Source organism: Stegostoma tigrinum, chromosome 2, assembly GCF_030684315.1.
Source record: "Stegostoma tigrinum isolate sSteTig4 chromosome 2, sSteTig4.hap1, whole genome shotgun sequence".
Lineage (NCBI taxonomy): Eukaryota > Metazoa > Chordata > Chondrichthyes > Orectolobiformes > Stegostomatidae > Stegostoma > Stegostoma tigrinum.
In genome coordinates this window covers 148,218,444-148,235,288 of record NC_081355.1, presented here as the reverse complement: position 1 = coordinate 148,235,288, position 16,845 = coordinate 148,218,444, and the positions used below count along the sequence as shown (strand labels likewise).

General features: G+C 44.1%; 1 protein-coding gene across 3 annotated transcripts in view; it reads right to left on the bottom strand.

Moving 5' to 3' along the window:
- The window catches only part of LOC125461304 (uncharacterized), a 70,439-nt gene extending 54,919 nt beyond the window's left edge, over positions 1 to 15,520 (bottom strand). For all 3 annotated transcript variants that reach the window (XM_048549936.2, XM_048549946.2, XM_059640027.1), the window contains exon 1: positions 15,204 to 15,520. In XM_048549936.2, coding sequence (XP_048405893.2) covers positions 15,204 to 15,312 — 109 coding nt within the window. In that variant the 5' untranslated portion in view covers positions 15,313 to 15,520. The remainder of the gene's footprint in view (positions 1 to 15,203) is intronic.
- Between the last annotated feature and the right edge of the window lie 1,325 nt (positions 15,521 to 16,845).

The following is a 16,845-nucleotide window of genomic DNA, read 5'->3' as shown; positions in this document are numbered from 1 at the left end:
AGGCAATGCATTTTGAGAGGAAAGTATACAGTAAGTGGCAGGCCCTTAGGAGCACTGATAAACAGAGGGATCTTGGGGTGCAAGTCCATAGCTCCCTGAAAGTGGCAACACAAGTGGATAAGGCAGTAAAAAGGGCGTATGGCATGCTTTTCTTCATTGGTTGGGGCATTGAGTATAAAAGTTGGCAATTCATTTGTACTGGTATAAGACTTTAGTTGAGCCTCAACTGGAATATTGTGAGCAGTTCTGGTTGCCAGTTCTGTAGGAAGGATGCTTTGGAGAGAGTGCAAAACAGGTTTAGCTGGATGTTAGATAATAAAATGTGAGGCTGGATGAACACAGCAGGCCCAGCAGCATCTCAGGAGCACAAAAGCTGACGTTTCGGGCCTAGACCCTTCATTTGTCTGGATAGAAGCGCAATAGCTATAAGGAGAGGTTGGATAAATTTGGATACTTCTCATCAAAGCATTGGAGGCTGAGAGGCTACCTGATGGAAGTATATAAAATGGATAGGCAGTGTATTTTTCCCAGGGGGTAAATGTCAAATACTAGGGGTCATAGATTTAAGGCAAGGAGGGGGGAGGTTTAAAGGAGATGTATGAGGAAAGTTTTTTTTTACACAGACGGTGGTAGTTGCCTGGAATGGATTGTGGAAGAGCAGATATGATAGCACTGTTTAATAGACATGAACAGACAGGGAATGGAGGGATACAGACTATCTGCAGGAAGATGGGATTGGTTTAAAATGGAACTATAGTCGGCATAGACATGGTGGACCAAAGGGCCTGTTCCTGTCTCATTACTGTTCTACATTCTCTGATAGGTTTTTGATGAGCAACTTGGTGAAAGGATGTAGGCAGGAGTGTTGCGGGAGATAGGCATCCATTTTGTGAAGACAATTTCCAGATTGTGGCCCAAATTTCCTGTTCAAATGATACAACCTGCTTGATATAAAGTCCAGGCAATTCTTCAGAATTCATGCTACTTGTCATTACCAACATCATTTCCAGCATGTTCCACTGGGAACATTGCCCAAGATATTTACAAGTATATTTTGAACAGACAGATGTAAAAGGAATTCATCATTTTCACCTTTGTTAAAGGGAGACAGAATTGAACTCAATATATAGCACTTTGCACAACCAAATGACATCCCAAAATGCTTCGTGGTGAAGCACTTTTAAACTGTAGTCAATATGTAATACACAAAACATTGCAGCCAATTTACATGTAGTAGGTTCCTTCAAACTGCCATGCAACAATGACCTGCTTTTGTACTGTTGGTCAGGGATAAACATTGGCTAGGACATTATCTGCCTTTCCTTGAATTGTTGACATGAAATATTTTATGTTGAACTGAACAGCAACAGATGTCTAATGCACTCTAATATAAGGCACCCCCACCTGAAGTAAACACACGCCAAAATAATACCCACACATCTGGTCACATTCAAACATAATGCCACCCTCAACCAATGCAGATGCAGTCTATTATAATGCCCACGTAGATAGGCTCCAATGTAATGTCCACCATGTAGACACATCTGACAAAATACCCCTGCATGTAGACAGACTCTAACATAACGCCCTCTATATAGACAGACTCCCATATAACATTCCCCCATCAAGTAGATAGACTTCAATATAACGCCCTCTGACATATTCTAATAGAACACTCTTCATATGGACAACACTCTAATACAATACCCTCAACTTACACACACCCCTTTATATTTCTACCCCCACGTAACTCCCCCATAGATACACAATCCATACCCACTCTCATATATGCACACTCCAATGTCACTCCCCCACAGGCACACAGTCCATACCCACCCTGATATATAATGTCCAAATATAATAGTCATTCCTTCCAACACTGTTGAATTGTTGCAGTATGTAAAATTGACAGCATGCACCACAGCAACACATCAAAATATCTTCAACAGCACCTCCATCCGGTAACACCATGAGGTGGGACAGCAGCAGTGTTATAGGGACAGGAAATCCCAAACCTGCCACCTTATCCCCACTATCCCCACACTCCCCTCGACCCCACAATACTCCTAACACCCCAACACATACCAAGTTAAACATTAAACCAGGCTGTTTTCTTCATGATCCCAACAACAGCAAATACATTTATATAGCGCCTTTAACATCATCAACTATCCCAAAATGCTACGCAGAAGCTGCAAAGAACACGAACATGACACTAAGTCACATAAAGAGATACTCAGTCAGATGACTGAAAAAATAGTCAAATTGGAAGAGGTTATGGAGTGTCTTACAGGAAGAGAGAAAGGCAGAGTGTTGTAGGGAAGGAATTACAGGGATTGGAGCCTTGTTACCTTTCTGCTTATAAATCCTGTGTCTTATACCCTCTCTCTCACACTCTAACTGAAGAAGGAGCTGAGCTTTGGAAGCTTGCATTTTCAAATAAACGTGTCGGACATAAACCTGGTGTCATGTGATTTTTGACCCTGACCAGATAAGGGAAGCAGTTTCCTTCCCTCAAGGACACTAATGGACAATGGTCATCGTTAGACTCTTCATTCCAGTCTTTTGTTTAAATTCAAATTCTGCCATCTGCCGTGGCCATTCACCAGAACATCTCCTGGGTGTGTGGATTAACAGTCCAGCGAGAATACCACTAAGCATCACCTCCCCATGAGGTAGCAGGAGTTATCCTAATACTTGAACGGAGAAAGTTTCTGCTTATACAGTACTGGATAAACAGTTTGATAATTTAGCCATAATGAAGGAATGGGGAGAATAAATGCAAGTTAGAGTGGGGTCTATAATTATATTTAATTACCTTTAAATCTAGAGATAATTAACTTGTTACATTTTAAAACGTGTTCTTTTGATGTGGGCAGTGCTGGCTGGGATAGTACTCATTACCTATCCGTAACTGCCCTAGAGATGTTGATGGCAAGTGGTTGATATCTGAAAGTGTTGTTTCTGTATGTCCCCTGTAAATGTCCTGATAGATATACACTATTAAAGTTTTCTCCCACTGATATACATTCCATATAATACATTTCCTTCAGAGATATGGGAGCAAGGGTGTAAATCATTCTTTCCTAGTGCCCCTCACACTTTCTCGCAAATAGTAACATGAAAGGCTTGACAGCAATTTCCAAAAGTCCCTTCACATCTCTCTGTGGTCTTTTGTTGCAAGTTTCTACTATTCACAGGATGCGATCTCCTGACAGAAGTGTTGATGGATTGAGTCTCAGCTATTCACACAGTTTTCTCTATATCCTGTACCAACATCCCCTTCCCCCCCATCACACTGCTTCCTGACATTGCAGCTGCAGATCCAACAATCTAATTGTGACTCCCATCACAATGCAAAACTAGTTGAACCCGTGGAAGCCAAAAAGCTTCACTCAACTTCTCCCTGTCGACTGTCAATTGCCAACGGCTTAACTACCAGTCATGATTAATAATATAATGATCCTGTATTGTATGATACTCATAGGGCAGGACTTATGCACTTAATGGTAAGGTCATGGGAAGTGTTGCTGAACAAAGAGAGCTTGGAGTGCAAGTTCATAGTTCCTTGGAAGTAGAGTCGCAGGTAGGCAGGATAGTGAAACATGTGTTTGGTATGTTTGACTTTATTGGTCAGTGCATTGAGTACAGGAGTTGGGAAGTCATTTTGAGGCTGAGCAGGACATTGGTTAGACCACTTTTGGAATATTGCTTACAGTCTGGTCTCCCTGCTGTAGGAAGGATGTTGTGAAACTTGAAGGGGTTCAGAAAAGATTTACAAAGGTGTTGTCAGGGTTGGAGGGTTTAAGCTATAGGGAGAGGCTGAACAGGCTGGGGCTATTTTCCTTGGAGTACCAGAAACCAAGGGGTGACTTATAGAAGCTTATAAAATCATGAGGGGTGTAGTTAGGGTGAATGCCAAAGGTCTTTTCCCCAGGTTAGCAGAGTCCAAAACCAGGGACCACAAGTTTAAGGTGAGGGGGGAAAGATTTAAGAAGGGGCAACTTTTTCACGCAAAGGGATGGTGCGTGTGTGGAATGAACTACCAGAGGGAGTGCTGGAGGCTGGTACAATTACAACATTTAAAAGGCATCTGCATAGTGAGGGTTTAGAGGGATATGGGCCAAATGCTGGCAAATGGAACTAGATTAACTTAGAATATCTAGTTGCCATGGACAAGTTGGATTGAAGGGACTGTTTCTGTGCCTCTACAACTCTATGAGTCAAGATTGCAAGCACCTTCCATCTTTACATAGAAACATAGAAGATAGGAGCAGGAGGAGGCTATTTGGCCCTTTCAGCCTGCTGCACCATTCTTCATGATCATGGCTGATTGTTCACAGACTGTAACTCTCCTCTTAACATGATGGGACAGGGCAAATGCAGGAAGGATGCTTCTGATGACCAGAGGGTCCTGAATTGGGATGGCGGTGGGTCTCACAGTTCAAGGGTATGGTGTCGGCCATTTCGGAGTGAGTCGGAGAGAAATGTTTTCACCCAAACAGTAGTGAGCCAGAGGAATTCTCTCCCACTGAGAGTGGTTGAAGCCAAAACATTGAATGTTTTCTAGAAAGAGTTAGATATTGTTCTTAGGGGTGAAGGGATCAAAGGATTTGGGGAGAGAACGGGACTGAGTTGGACAGTCAGTCATGATGATAATGGTGGCACAGCAGGCTCTAAGGGCTGAATGGCCTACTCCTGTTCCTATTTTCTATGTCTGTATGTTACTTCTATCCACAGCTCAGTTGCTCTGATGCACCATGACCCATTCATTCATCACCTCTGCACTCCCAGGTCTCCATTAGCTCCCTAATTTTCAGAATCATCGATGTCTTTGTTCCTCTTGCGATGGAATTTTCTTTTTCCTTTGAGTGTGAAAGCAGGAGGGAGGCGGGAGGTTTAGCTGCACAAATGCATTGCTCTCAGCTTATTACGTAGTCAGTGCCAAACTGGTACAGGCAGCTATCTCAGCGACACTTGCTGCTGGTGTCAACTGCCTCACTTGGGCAGGCTTGCCAGCCTGGACAGGTCTCACCCCCATCATCTTAAGGTTTAGCAACAACAAAGCCAGAATGCAAATGTCTTAACAGCCAACCAACATACAGAGGCTTCACCCCCACATGCAACGAAGAGCTTCAGAGAATGGCACTGGGTAATGATGCTCGCTGGAGAGCCGCATCACCTCATTCTGTATGCGGTTGCAATTCTGTGCTACCGCTACATATCTCCTTGGTGTGGGGGGGGGGGGAGGTGAGAGTGTTGGCTGAATTGGGGTGGGGGAGGAGGTGATGGGGGAGGACAGTAGGTTGATGGGAATGAGACGAGGAGGGTCAGGAAGTTGCAACCGTCATGGGGCAGGCTGTACTTATCATTCGGCACTTGCTAGCCTCTCAACTTTGTAATTTCTTCAAGAAGAGAGGGGAGAAACTGGATGTGTGAAAAAGATGAGAATGCTTTTAGTGTTTAGCGCTGACATTTAATTTGATCTGCTCCTGGGCCCGCAAAAGATCTAAACTCAAGTTGACTGCAGAATTGCAAGTTTGCCAAACAAACCCTGCGGTCTTGGTTCTGGGCACTGATCCATATTTAATAGGGCAGATCACAGCACACTGCTACAACACTGAGTGTGTACAATGCTCCCAATCACTAGAGCTGAACCAGCAGGCATTTCAGCCTCAGGTGTTGGGGCCAATAGGTAACCTCACACCCACGATGGTATAATGTATGAAGCCAATTTTTTTTATATAAACACTCATTTTAGAAATCTGAAGGAATCACAGGGATTGAAAGAAAACCAAAGGGTAATAAGTGAGCAATCAATCCATCAAGCTCACTTACATTCTCTCCTCCAAGTAACAGAAGATTGTGTGTGTCTGTGTACATATGCACATGCCTGTGTGTGTGCACATTTGTATGTCTATGTGTGTCTCTATGTGGCATGTGCGTGTGCCCGTGTGCATCCATGCCTATAAGTGTGTGTGTGTGTGTGTGTGTGTGTGTGTGTGTGTGTGTGCGCGTATAATGTGCCCGCGCGCCTTTGTGTGTGTGTGTGTGGGGTAAGAGGCTGTGTATGTACCTTTGCCTGCGTGTCTCTCTGAGTGTGTGTGTGGTGTGTGCGCATGCGTGCCCGTGCGTGTCTATCCAAATGTATGTATTTGTGCCTATATTTCTGCTTTTCAGTAACTTTGAAGCAGAGGAATAAAGCATTGAGCAAGGAGACAATTTGGATGCTTGAAGGTCCAAAGTAGCCACCTCAATGGTTAACATTCTAACTGTGGAGTCAGAGGAATGAGGATTTCATGAGTACCAGAAACCTGAGCACACCATCTAGCTGTACACTCATTCACACAGTGTGGAGGGAGTGCTGCACTGTCAAAGGGGCCTTCTTATGGATGTAATGTGAAACTGAAAGTCCATGTGTCCTCTCAAGGAAATGTAAAGTGTGAAGAAGGTCAGGGGGGGTTCTCCCCGGGGGGCCAATAGTTCTACTTCAACTGCATTGTTAAAAACAGATAACCTGTTCATTAGTCATGTTGTGAGAGCTCATTGTGCACAAACTGACCACCACATCTTCTACATCACAACACTGATCACACTTAAAAGTATCTCACTAGATGCAAAGTGCTTTGGTTGTGAAAGGCACTACATAAATGCAAATCATCTTTCTCACTTTTTGTGCATGCACATCCAGATAAGGTCACTGAACCTGAGCAGCACACAAAATTCACAGAATCATACATAGGAGGCCCCTCGGCCCATCAGTTTCTTAACTTACTTCAGAATTGCTGGATGGTAAAAGATCAAGGATTGTGATCCTGTTCTTCGAATGAAAAAAGATCACATCACAATCAAAACTCTGACCAATCATAGCAATTAAATCTCTATGCAACATTCGACAAGATAACCAGGCACAATGAAAGGAAAAGAGATAACAAGGTGTAGAGCTGGATGAACACAGCAGGCCAAGCAGCACCAGAGGAGCAGGAAAGCTGACCTTTCAGGCCTAGACCCTTCTGTAAGCTTTCCTGCTCCTCTGATGCTGCTTGGTCTGCTGTGTTCATCCAGCTCTACACCTTGTTGTCTCGGATTCTCCAGCATCTGCAGTTCCTACTACCTCTGATACAATGAAAGGAAAACTCCACTGATGGAGAGAGTTGGTCACCTTTTTCAAATCAACATGTATCCCTGAACCAACGCAGATTATCTGGTCATTAGTTCATCGATATTACTGGGAGCGTTACGATGAACTGCCACATTTCATACACCATAAGAGTGGTTACAAGTTCAAAATTACCCGACCAGCTGTGGAGCACTGAAGAATAATGCTGAGGTCAAGTAAGATACCTACTGAATCTTACCAGACATCAGCTAATTGTCAATTTTTGCTGGGTTTCACTGAAGGTTTCTCTCCATCAACCCCAGTGGGTGCTCTCTTCCCAAACCCACAGCACTGACCCCCGACTCACTCACTGCCCCCACCGTTCCCTCATCATATTCTCCAACTCACCACAAATCACGGCCAGGACCTCCCAGGATTCCTGGTGCCTGAGCCATCTCTCAGTCACCTGTTGGCAACACCCCACAGTTGTCCTGCGATTGGGCCAGACAGAGGGGTACTGACACTCCGCTTTTCCCCCCTGGAGGTCCCAGTTGGATGGGGTAGGGGATGCATCTGGTCACTTTCCGCGGAACATCTCCCTGAGGCGATGATGCCCAGTGTCTCAGATGGATGGCCAGAGGACCAAGCTGCAGGCACCAGGAGATCATTCTGGCTTTCACTGTCAGGAACTGTCACTGCCTGGTTCCTGTCAGTGGGTGGGAGAACGGAAAACTGCATCTGAACAAGGTGCGGGGTCATGATCATGAAGATGTTGCTGGAGGAGGTAGACATTGCACTGCTCACTAGTAAGAATCCCGTCTCGGTTGAAAATGGGACTTCCTGCTCTCTTTCGGGAAGCTCCTCACTGCCAATCTCACACCAATGCCTCTGTCATTCAATACCTGGGAAAATTCTACCTTCTCTCAACCCTAGATTTCCCAGCTAAGCTCTGGCTCACAACTGAAACCTTGGGCTCGAGGATATGAAAGGGAACACAAAAGAAACTACTCAGAAAAAAAAGCCAAGTATTGCAGAAATGTGAAATAAAAACAGAGGTTGTTGGAGAAACTCAGCTGGTCTGGCAGCATCAATGGAGAGAGAAAGAGAGTTAATGTTTCAAACAAGGATTACTCTTCTTCAGAATTTCTTCAGTTCAGAATAAGGGTCTTTGGATTTGAAATACTAAGCCCTTAAAGCTCCTGGCTTCTCACTGTTCACATTGATCATTCTTACATGAAAATGACAGCATCTCGGTCTCTACCACTAAACCTTCCAACGACTCCAGATTATGTTGGGGTTCATGGTCTACTTTAAACATGAATATTAAACACTGAACACTCAGCATTAAAGAAGATCGCATAGATCACTTATTTCCTGTATTGTGTAGTTTGTGAATGTTGACGGCTGGTGTTGGTTTCTGTGATACCCCTTGATGATGGCGTTTCATTGTAGATACATGACATGTCTATGATGGTTTCTTTAGATTGAAACTCTAAAAGGACACATCAGGGCTGCCTTACACTCTCCAGTGATTCCAATCACTCCACACCTCCCTGAGGTGGACAATACTAGGGGTCTGCATGAAAGGCAATCACAGGCAAGGACTATTGGACTGAGCTGCACTATTGCATCTTAAAGCAATTGGAATTCCTCAACAGTACAGGTTTGAGGAACAGGCCCTTCACACACATCTACCTCCCCCCCTCTTTAAGGGCAACTCAGTGGTTAGCACAGCTGCCTCACAGCAGCAGGGACCCGGGTTCAATTCCACCCTCGGGCGACTGTCTGTGTGGAGTTTGCACGTTCTCCCCGTGTCTGTGTGGGTTTCCTCCGGGTGCTCCAGTTTCCTCCCACAGTCCAAAGATGTGCAGGTAAGGTGGATGGCCACGGTAAATTGCCCAGTGTTCAGGGTCTGTAGATTAGGTGGAGAAAAGGGGGACAGGTCTAGGTGGGAAGCACCAAGGGTTGGTGTGGACTTGCTGGGCCGAAGGGCCTGTTTCCATACTGTCGGGGTTCTGATTCTTCTTGATGGAATGATAACAGAACTGGGAGATTAAACGGGGCAGGGAAGACTGAGCAGGCTATGTCTCCCTTCTCTGCAGAAGACAGGCCTGAGGGATGACCTGATGGAGGCTGTCAACATAACAGTTTGATTGCAGCAACATCGGGAAGAAGCTTCAAATTATGGGAGATGATGGTGTAGTCACATGGTACTAGGCTAGTAGTCCGGACAGCCATATTAATGATTTAACGGCATCGATTAAAACCCTACCATAGCTGCTGGTGGAATTTAAATTAGTTCAAAAAATCCAAAATTCTGAGCTGTTTTTGGCAATAATTACCATGAAACTAACATTGATTGTCATAAAGTCCTATCTCATTTCCTAACGTCCTGTAGCGGAGGAAATCTGCCATCCTTACCTAGTTGGACCCACATGGTGAATGCAGACCTACCCCACTGTGATTGATCCTTACTGCCCCCCCCACCCTCTAGCAGGTAAGGTCCATTAGGGATAAGAAACACATGACGGCCTTTTCAAAGGTGCCCACATCTCGTTAAAAAAAAATTAACAATTACGAGCTTAGTAGCTCACCTCTCGAGTCCTCAAAGTCTGTGCTGTGTCTAATCAGGAGGGTGATAGAATACACCCCTCCTGCCTGGACAGCTGCAGCTCCAACAACAGCCAAACTATCCAGAACAAAGCAGCAGACCTAATTAGTTCCCCTTCAACTATCTTCAAACTTCAGTTTCTGTACCTCTAGCTCACAGTTGCAGGAATGAGCACCACGTGAAAGATGCACTCACCAAGAATCCTTCAATAGCACTGTTCAGATATGGGACCTCTTCTACCCTAAAAGACAAGGGCAGTGACTGCATGGGAACACCACCACCCACAGGATCCCCCAGACAAGCCACACGTCATCCTGACTTGGAAATGTATGCGTTATTCCTTCACTGCAACTAAGTCAAAATTCTGGAACTCCCTTCCTGATAGGACTACAGTGGCAATGAGGGATGAACAACAATGTTCACTGCCTGGGAAAGAAAGGCAACCAATTTATGCTTAGCATTGAAATAATGACCAAATGATCTGTTTGTTCTGATTTTGACAAAGGATTAAATGTTGGGCAGAACTCCAGGGATAACTTCTCTGTTATTCTTCAAAATAATGTCCTAAAATCTTCTACATCTATCTCTGAATGCAGATGTGGCTTTGATTGAACACTGTGGAGCAGGCAAAACATTTGTCCACAACACCAGGAAAGCTCCCAGTTAATGTCCTCAAGGGAATATTTAAAATACATCTGACAGGTTTAATGCCACATTTGAACTGAAATCCTCAGTTTAAGTGGCAATAGCAATTTCTACAACAAATTCAACATAATGCCGACACTGGAAATCTGAAATAAAATTTAAAATGCCAAAAAACATACAAGTGACCTGAATCAGTAATTCTCTTACTCCTCCAGGGTCCCTGCCTAACCTGCTGGGCATTTGCAGCATTTTATACTTCAATTTCATCCCTAATGTTAATTTTTGGCTATTTCAAACATGCTCAATAACTGATTAGGGTTAATAAAAAAGTACTGGTTACAGAACAAACATCCCAAAACAAACTATAACCCATAAATTTCAAGAGAGTTGGAGTATAAGAGTCTGCAACTCTACTGGGTGCTGGTGTGGCCACATCTGGAGTACTGAGAGCAGTTTGGTCCCTTATTGAAGGAAAGGTACCATTTCATTGAAGGCAGTTCAGAGAAGGTTCACTAAGATGATCTCTGATGTGGAGGGATTGTCTTATGAGCAAAGGCTAAACAGGGTGGGCTCTACTCATGGGAGTGTAGAAGAATGACAGGTGATCTCAAGGTAAATGCTGAGAGGATGTTTCTCCCATTGTGGAAGAGTATAGGACCAGGCAGCATGGTGTCAAAATAAAGTGGTGTCAATTTAAGACTGAGATGAGGAGGAATCTCTTCTCTCAGAGGGTTGAGAGTCTTTGCAACTCTTTGCTACAGACAGCTGTGGAGGACAGAGACTTTGTGTATATTTAAAGCTGAGATAGATAAATTGTTAATCAGTAGGGGAATCAAGAGTTACAGTGGAAGGCCAGGAATATGGATGTTGGAGCAACCACGATCCTATTGAATGGTGGAACAGGTTCAAGGGGCCCTATAGCCTTCTCCTGGTCCCTTTTTATTAATTGGTCTTCATATGGTAATATAAATGAATTTCATAAGCATTAACCATCTGATCAGAACAAGGATAATTGTTGATTCAATGAATGTGTACACTATACATGATTGCATCTCTCTTAATGGCATCATCATATAATTTCATTAAATGCTAATCTGTAAACAAGTCTATCGATTTTGGCAATGCATATTAATTGTCCCTGACCTACTAATGTCACAAGCCTAGGATTAGTTCAGTCAATGCATCAACATAGTCTGTAAACTCTAAATAGTCAATTGAAACATTTTTAATTATAATTTGAGATTTACAAGATAATCTGAAAACATATCAAATGGCCACTAAATATGGCACTTACTCAACAGACTGACACCAATTTCATAATGGACACCTTGTTTGCATCAAATACCTAAGGGTCGACTGGAATATCCTTTATCCCGAACATCACTGTGAAAAATTGTCATTAAAAATGAGGTTTGATTTGACTGAAATCAGCAACAGAAGTATTGTCTAGCTTGAATTGCCTTTCAAGAGCAGTGTATTTTTTTGGCCACAACGATCATACAGTGCATCCAATGTTAAAAGCAGACTGGCTTACAAATTATCACCATTATATTTACAGATCGGGCACTAAGGGCTCAGCACGCAAGTGGTATAACATTATGGAATAGAGACTCTCAGGCCTGAGAAATTCCAACAATTGATCATGATGCTGTATCACGTTAGTTGATCCTGTCTAGACAAGTATGCTAACACTATGTTTGATCTCAGTATTTCCATGCAAGGTAAACAGGAATAAAAAGATAGAACTGACTAGAATTTCCAATCTTGATTATTCCATTACATTCTGCTAGATATTCTCCAAAGTTAAACCGACAAGCAAAGAGGTGGAGTCAAATCTGATGCCCTTCACTGTCAAAAAGCCTTCTGACAGTCACTTCCTAGATTCACTATGAGGGTGTAAATCAGAATATATCACCATAAAGCATATGCAGGAGCTTAGTACTTTTAGGATAGGAAGCTGGAAAATTGGATTTCATTTTTGTAGAGTGGCAGTGGGGAAGAATTGCGTCAAAGGCCTTTCAGCTATAGTACTATTAGGCTATGGTGGCTGCATTAAGTCCCTTGTACTGTACCCCTGACATTGTGCATATCAGGAGAACTGAAATCATATCCACATTTCTCAGAGTGAGATATGTTTTATGGAGAAAAGTTGAATTTTATTGCACTTCTATTATTGAATTCAAATTATTTTCTGATGTACTTTTTTTAAAGAAATTTTATGAATGAAGTGTAATTGTGGAAACAGAATTGTTTGACAGGACACAGTAGCAAAAAGGGCCCTCCCTGTTAGACCCTTCCTGAACACCCAGAGTCTCACCCTGTCTGTATGTTACCCTCAGGCCAGCTGCAGACAGGCCTTCATCAACCTCTTTTTGAATTGTGTTTTTGCAAAATAGTTCCAGAAGACAATGCAACAGTTTTAGTTTAAGTGTATCCCTAGCCAGTTTCTGGGATTCAGGACCCTGTACAGTACGGACTGCTCCAAGGAACATATTCCCACACCGATAAAGATTGACTGCAGCCTGCGGGGCTATCAACCTGGTGATAAATACCCTTTGGTCTGCCCAAAACCTGTTGGTCCTCCATTGAAAACGGCTCTTGATAACTGAATTATGCAGAATGGCACATTCCCAGTTCCAAGACTACTCGAGGCAGCAATCGCATGGGCTCATTGGGAAAAACCCACTCACAAAGGGCCTTCTGCCATAGTATAACAAGGGACTGCAAACTGTGTAAAATCTCTTGGGTCTATGACATGGAATTTATATTGTAAATGTAAAATTACAACCATGAGTGCAGTAAGTCACCTCAGAGTATTTCACACTGTGTCGAAAATAAATCAATCTTGATTGCAGTTTATGTACGGTTAACTTGAATGCTTGTAAAATATCTAAATAATGAATGTTTTTGGAAAATAAAATTATTTGTCAGGAATTGAGTACTGTAAACATACCCTGTAAATGGGAGCATAATGCTTCAATAATGTATTGAAATAAACTGATTTGTTTTGAACTGTATATATGGTTAAATCTGAACTGTGACTGACAAATTTTATAAATTAAGTACATTTTTGTTAGAAGAAAATTACAAATATTATTCTGCAGCCTCTCTCTTTTAATATGGCATGCTCATTGCCAGAGGTTTGCTGATCTTGGCTCCCAGTAGAACAAGGAAACGAGGAATATTCAAGAACAATCTCAACTTAGACCATAAGACACCGGAGTGGAAGTAAGGCCATTTGGCCCATCGAGTCCATTCTGCCATTTAATCATGGCTGATGGGCATTTCAATTCCACTTACCCGCACTCTCCCCATAGCCTTTAATTCCTTGTGAGATCAAGAATTTATCAATTGAAGACATTTAACATCCCGGCCTCCACTGTGCTCCATGGCAATGAATTCCACAGGCCCACCACTCTCTGGCTGAAGAAATGTCTCCTCATTTCTAAATTTACCCCCTCTAATTCTAAGGCTGTGCCCACGGGTCCTAGTCTCCCCGCCTAATGGAAACAACTTCCCAGCATCCACCCTTTCTAAGCCATGCATTATCTTGTAAGTTTCTATTAGATCTCCCCTCAACCTTCTAAACTCTAATGAATACAATCCCAGGATCCTCAGCCGCTCATCGTATGTTAAACTTGTGCAGGGATTGAACTCACAGCATCAACATTATTAAGCACCATGCTCTAACCAATTCAACTAACGGCCCCACTTCATGATGCATAGCATAATTGGAATATATCAGTGAATTTCTCACTCAACTTTGCATAGCCAAGTCGCAAGCAATAGTGACTTATCAGGAGTGGGGTAAATGAATTTGGAAGTCAGCTAATCTACAGATCAGTCAGGGTTTATATCAGTCAAGAACAAAAACAGAAGTTGCTGGAAAAGCTCAGCAGGTCTGGCAGCATCTGTGGAGGGGAAAACAGAGTTAACGTTTTGGGTCTGGCGACCCTTCCTCAGAGCTGAAAACACTGAAATTTTTTTTATATATCAGTCAAGTCAAACGAACATGGTAAAGCCAAAAGAATAAGGCTGTCCAAAAATTACCCCCTTGCCCTACCAGCACTGGTGGTGATTTACGCTGTGGGTTACCAAGCCTCAGGTGAGGGGTGAAGAGGGGGAGAGGGAGAGCCTTTCGTGGTAACCTCAGCCAGTGAGCCAACACCGCTGGGCATCACCACCAGGCGAACCGAGCTATACAGCACACCAGATCAAACATCCTCACATCAACTGATGGTTCTAAAAGCAACGCTTGTCAGATTACAAACTGAAAGGAACATGGCTTTTTAAAAATTCAGCATTTCTTCAAACTTTCCCTGATGGCAAGAAAAAGGTCTGTGATCCTTACTGAGCAGACCAGGATGGCCCGCGCCGCCAATCTGTGTGCTGTATGCACAGATCATAGCAGAGAGGAGCTGGTGCCACAATTTAAAATAAAAGGGGTGATAGCACAATTTGAGAGTGGGGACGAGGGGAAGGGAGACAATAGCAAGGACGGCTCTCTGTGTAGCTCCAAAGGGTGAACACACACATCTCAGTGGAGGGTATGGGCGTTAGGAGGGTCAGGACTAGGGAGGGGGGTCTGCCTCAAGGGGATTCTAAGGTGTCCACCGTCGGCAGAGGGGGACAGTCTCTGAGGGGGACGCCGCTGTAGTTACAAACGATTGCTATTCCCCACTTAGTGAAAGGTGAAGTGCATTCCCACAGGGAGAGCACACACACACACACACAAAATGAAACAATAAAGTGCTGGGACCAGCCATAGTGCAGGGAGTTGGGGGGGGCGGGGGGGGGGTACTTTGCTGAGGCGTTCGGGGTTTGGAGGATGGTGGAGATATTCCTCACCGGTGTTCAGTGCCGAGAGAGAGCTGTTGTTGTCCCACGTTCGCATCCAGGAGTTGGAGCCGGCGCTACCGATGAGGGAAGGGCTGTTATCGCCGGCGCTGCTTTCCATCGCTGTCCTCCCTCCCAGCCCCGGGCACCAGGCTGTGTGTGAGAGACGGAGACAGGCTGTGAGCGGAGATTAGATCCCGCCCGGTACCGCCGCCACGGTGAACGAGGATGAGCAGAGATAGCCCTCAGCCATGTTTGTGGCTGGTGATGATGATGATGATGTTGTTGTTGTTGGCTGGAGCGAGCGGGCGGGTCTCTGCCGGAGCCTCCAGCCCTCCGGGAGAGAGAGACAGATCTGCACTCAAACAGTGCAAACCAACCTCTCCTTAATTTCAAACGTGATCTTTACTCATTAAAAGAAAATCTCTCCGTACATGTACATTGTCACAAAAGCAGTTCTGTTCTGTACAGTTGCATATAAAGTAAACAAGACATTGGACATTTAACTTTATCCAAAATATAACCAAGGACCTGTTTCCCCCTTTATTCATTCACGGGTTGAGGGCATCGCTGGCTAGGGCAGCATTTATCGCCCCTCACAAATGCCCAGAGGGCATTTAAGAGTCAACCACACTGCTGTGGGTCTGGAGTCACATGTAGGCCAGACCAGGTAAGGATGGCAGTTTCCTTCCCTAAAGGACATTAGTGAACCAGATAGGGGTTTTCCCCACAATCGACAATGGATTCACAGTCATCATTAGACTCTTAATTCCAGATATTTATTGAATTCAAATTCCACCACCTGCGCTTGGTGGGATTTGAACCCAGACCCCATAACATTATCTGATCTCTGGATTAACAGTACAGCAATAATACTGCTAGGCCGTCACCTCCCTTTATACATACCTCTTACACATACAATTCTAATATTTATGTATATTTGAGGCACTGGGAGGATCTCACACCTCAATTGTCCCTCAATTAACTTCAGCAGGAAGACCCCAGACAGTGGTCTTTCCCCACTGTGCCTAGGCAGTAGCTGCTCCAAGCTTAGTGCATCCTTCAGTACATAGTCCTGGACCTTGGAATGTGCCAGTCTGCAACACTCGGTCAAAGTCAACTCTTTGTTCTGGAAGACCATTGTTTCGGCCAGACCAAACACTATCTTTCACCGAGTTGAGGGTCCTCTAGGTGCAGCCAATGTTTGTCTCGGTGTGCGTCCTTGGCAACAGGCCACGGAGCACAGAGTCCCACATCACAGAACTGCTCAGGACGAATCTTGACTGCATCTTCCTCCGGACTTCCTCTGCAAAGGCACATTCCAGAAAGTGCTGTGTGACAGTCTCAACCCCCCTCCCCATAGCCACTTCGAGGGCAGCGGGCAGTGGCACAGACCAACACAGCCATGACAGGACACACCACAGAGAGACAGAAAACACCAGACCAGACAAGTCAAGTCAGACCAAACCAATCTGAAATGAACCAGACTCAAGCTAATGGAATCAAATCAAAGCAAACCAACCCATATCAAGCCAATCCAAGCTAATAAACCAGGCTAACCAAATCCAACCAAGTGTAGAAAATAGGTGCAGGAGTAGGCCACTTGGCCCTTCAAGCCTGTACCACCATTCAATATGATCACAACAGATCATGC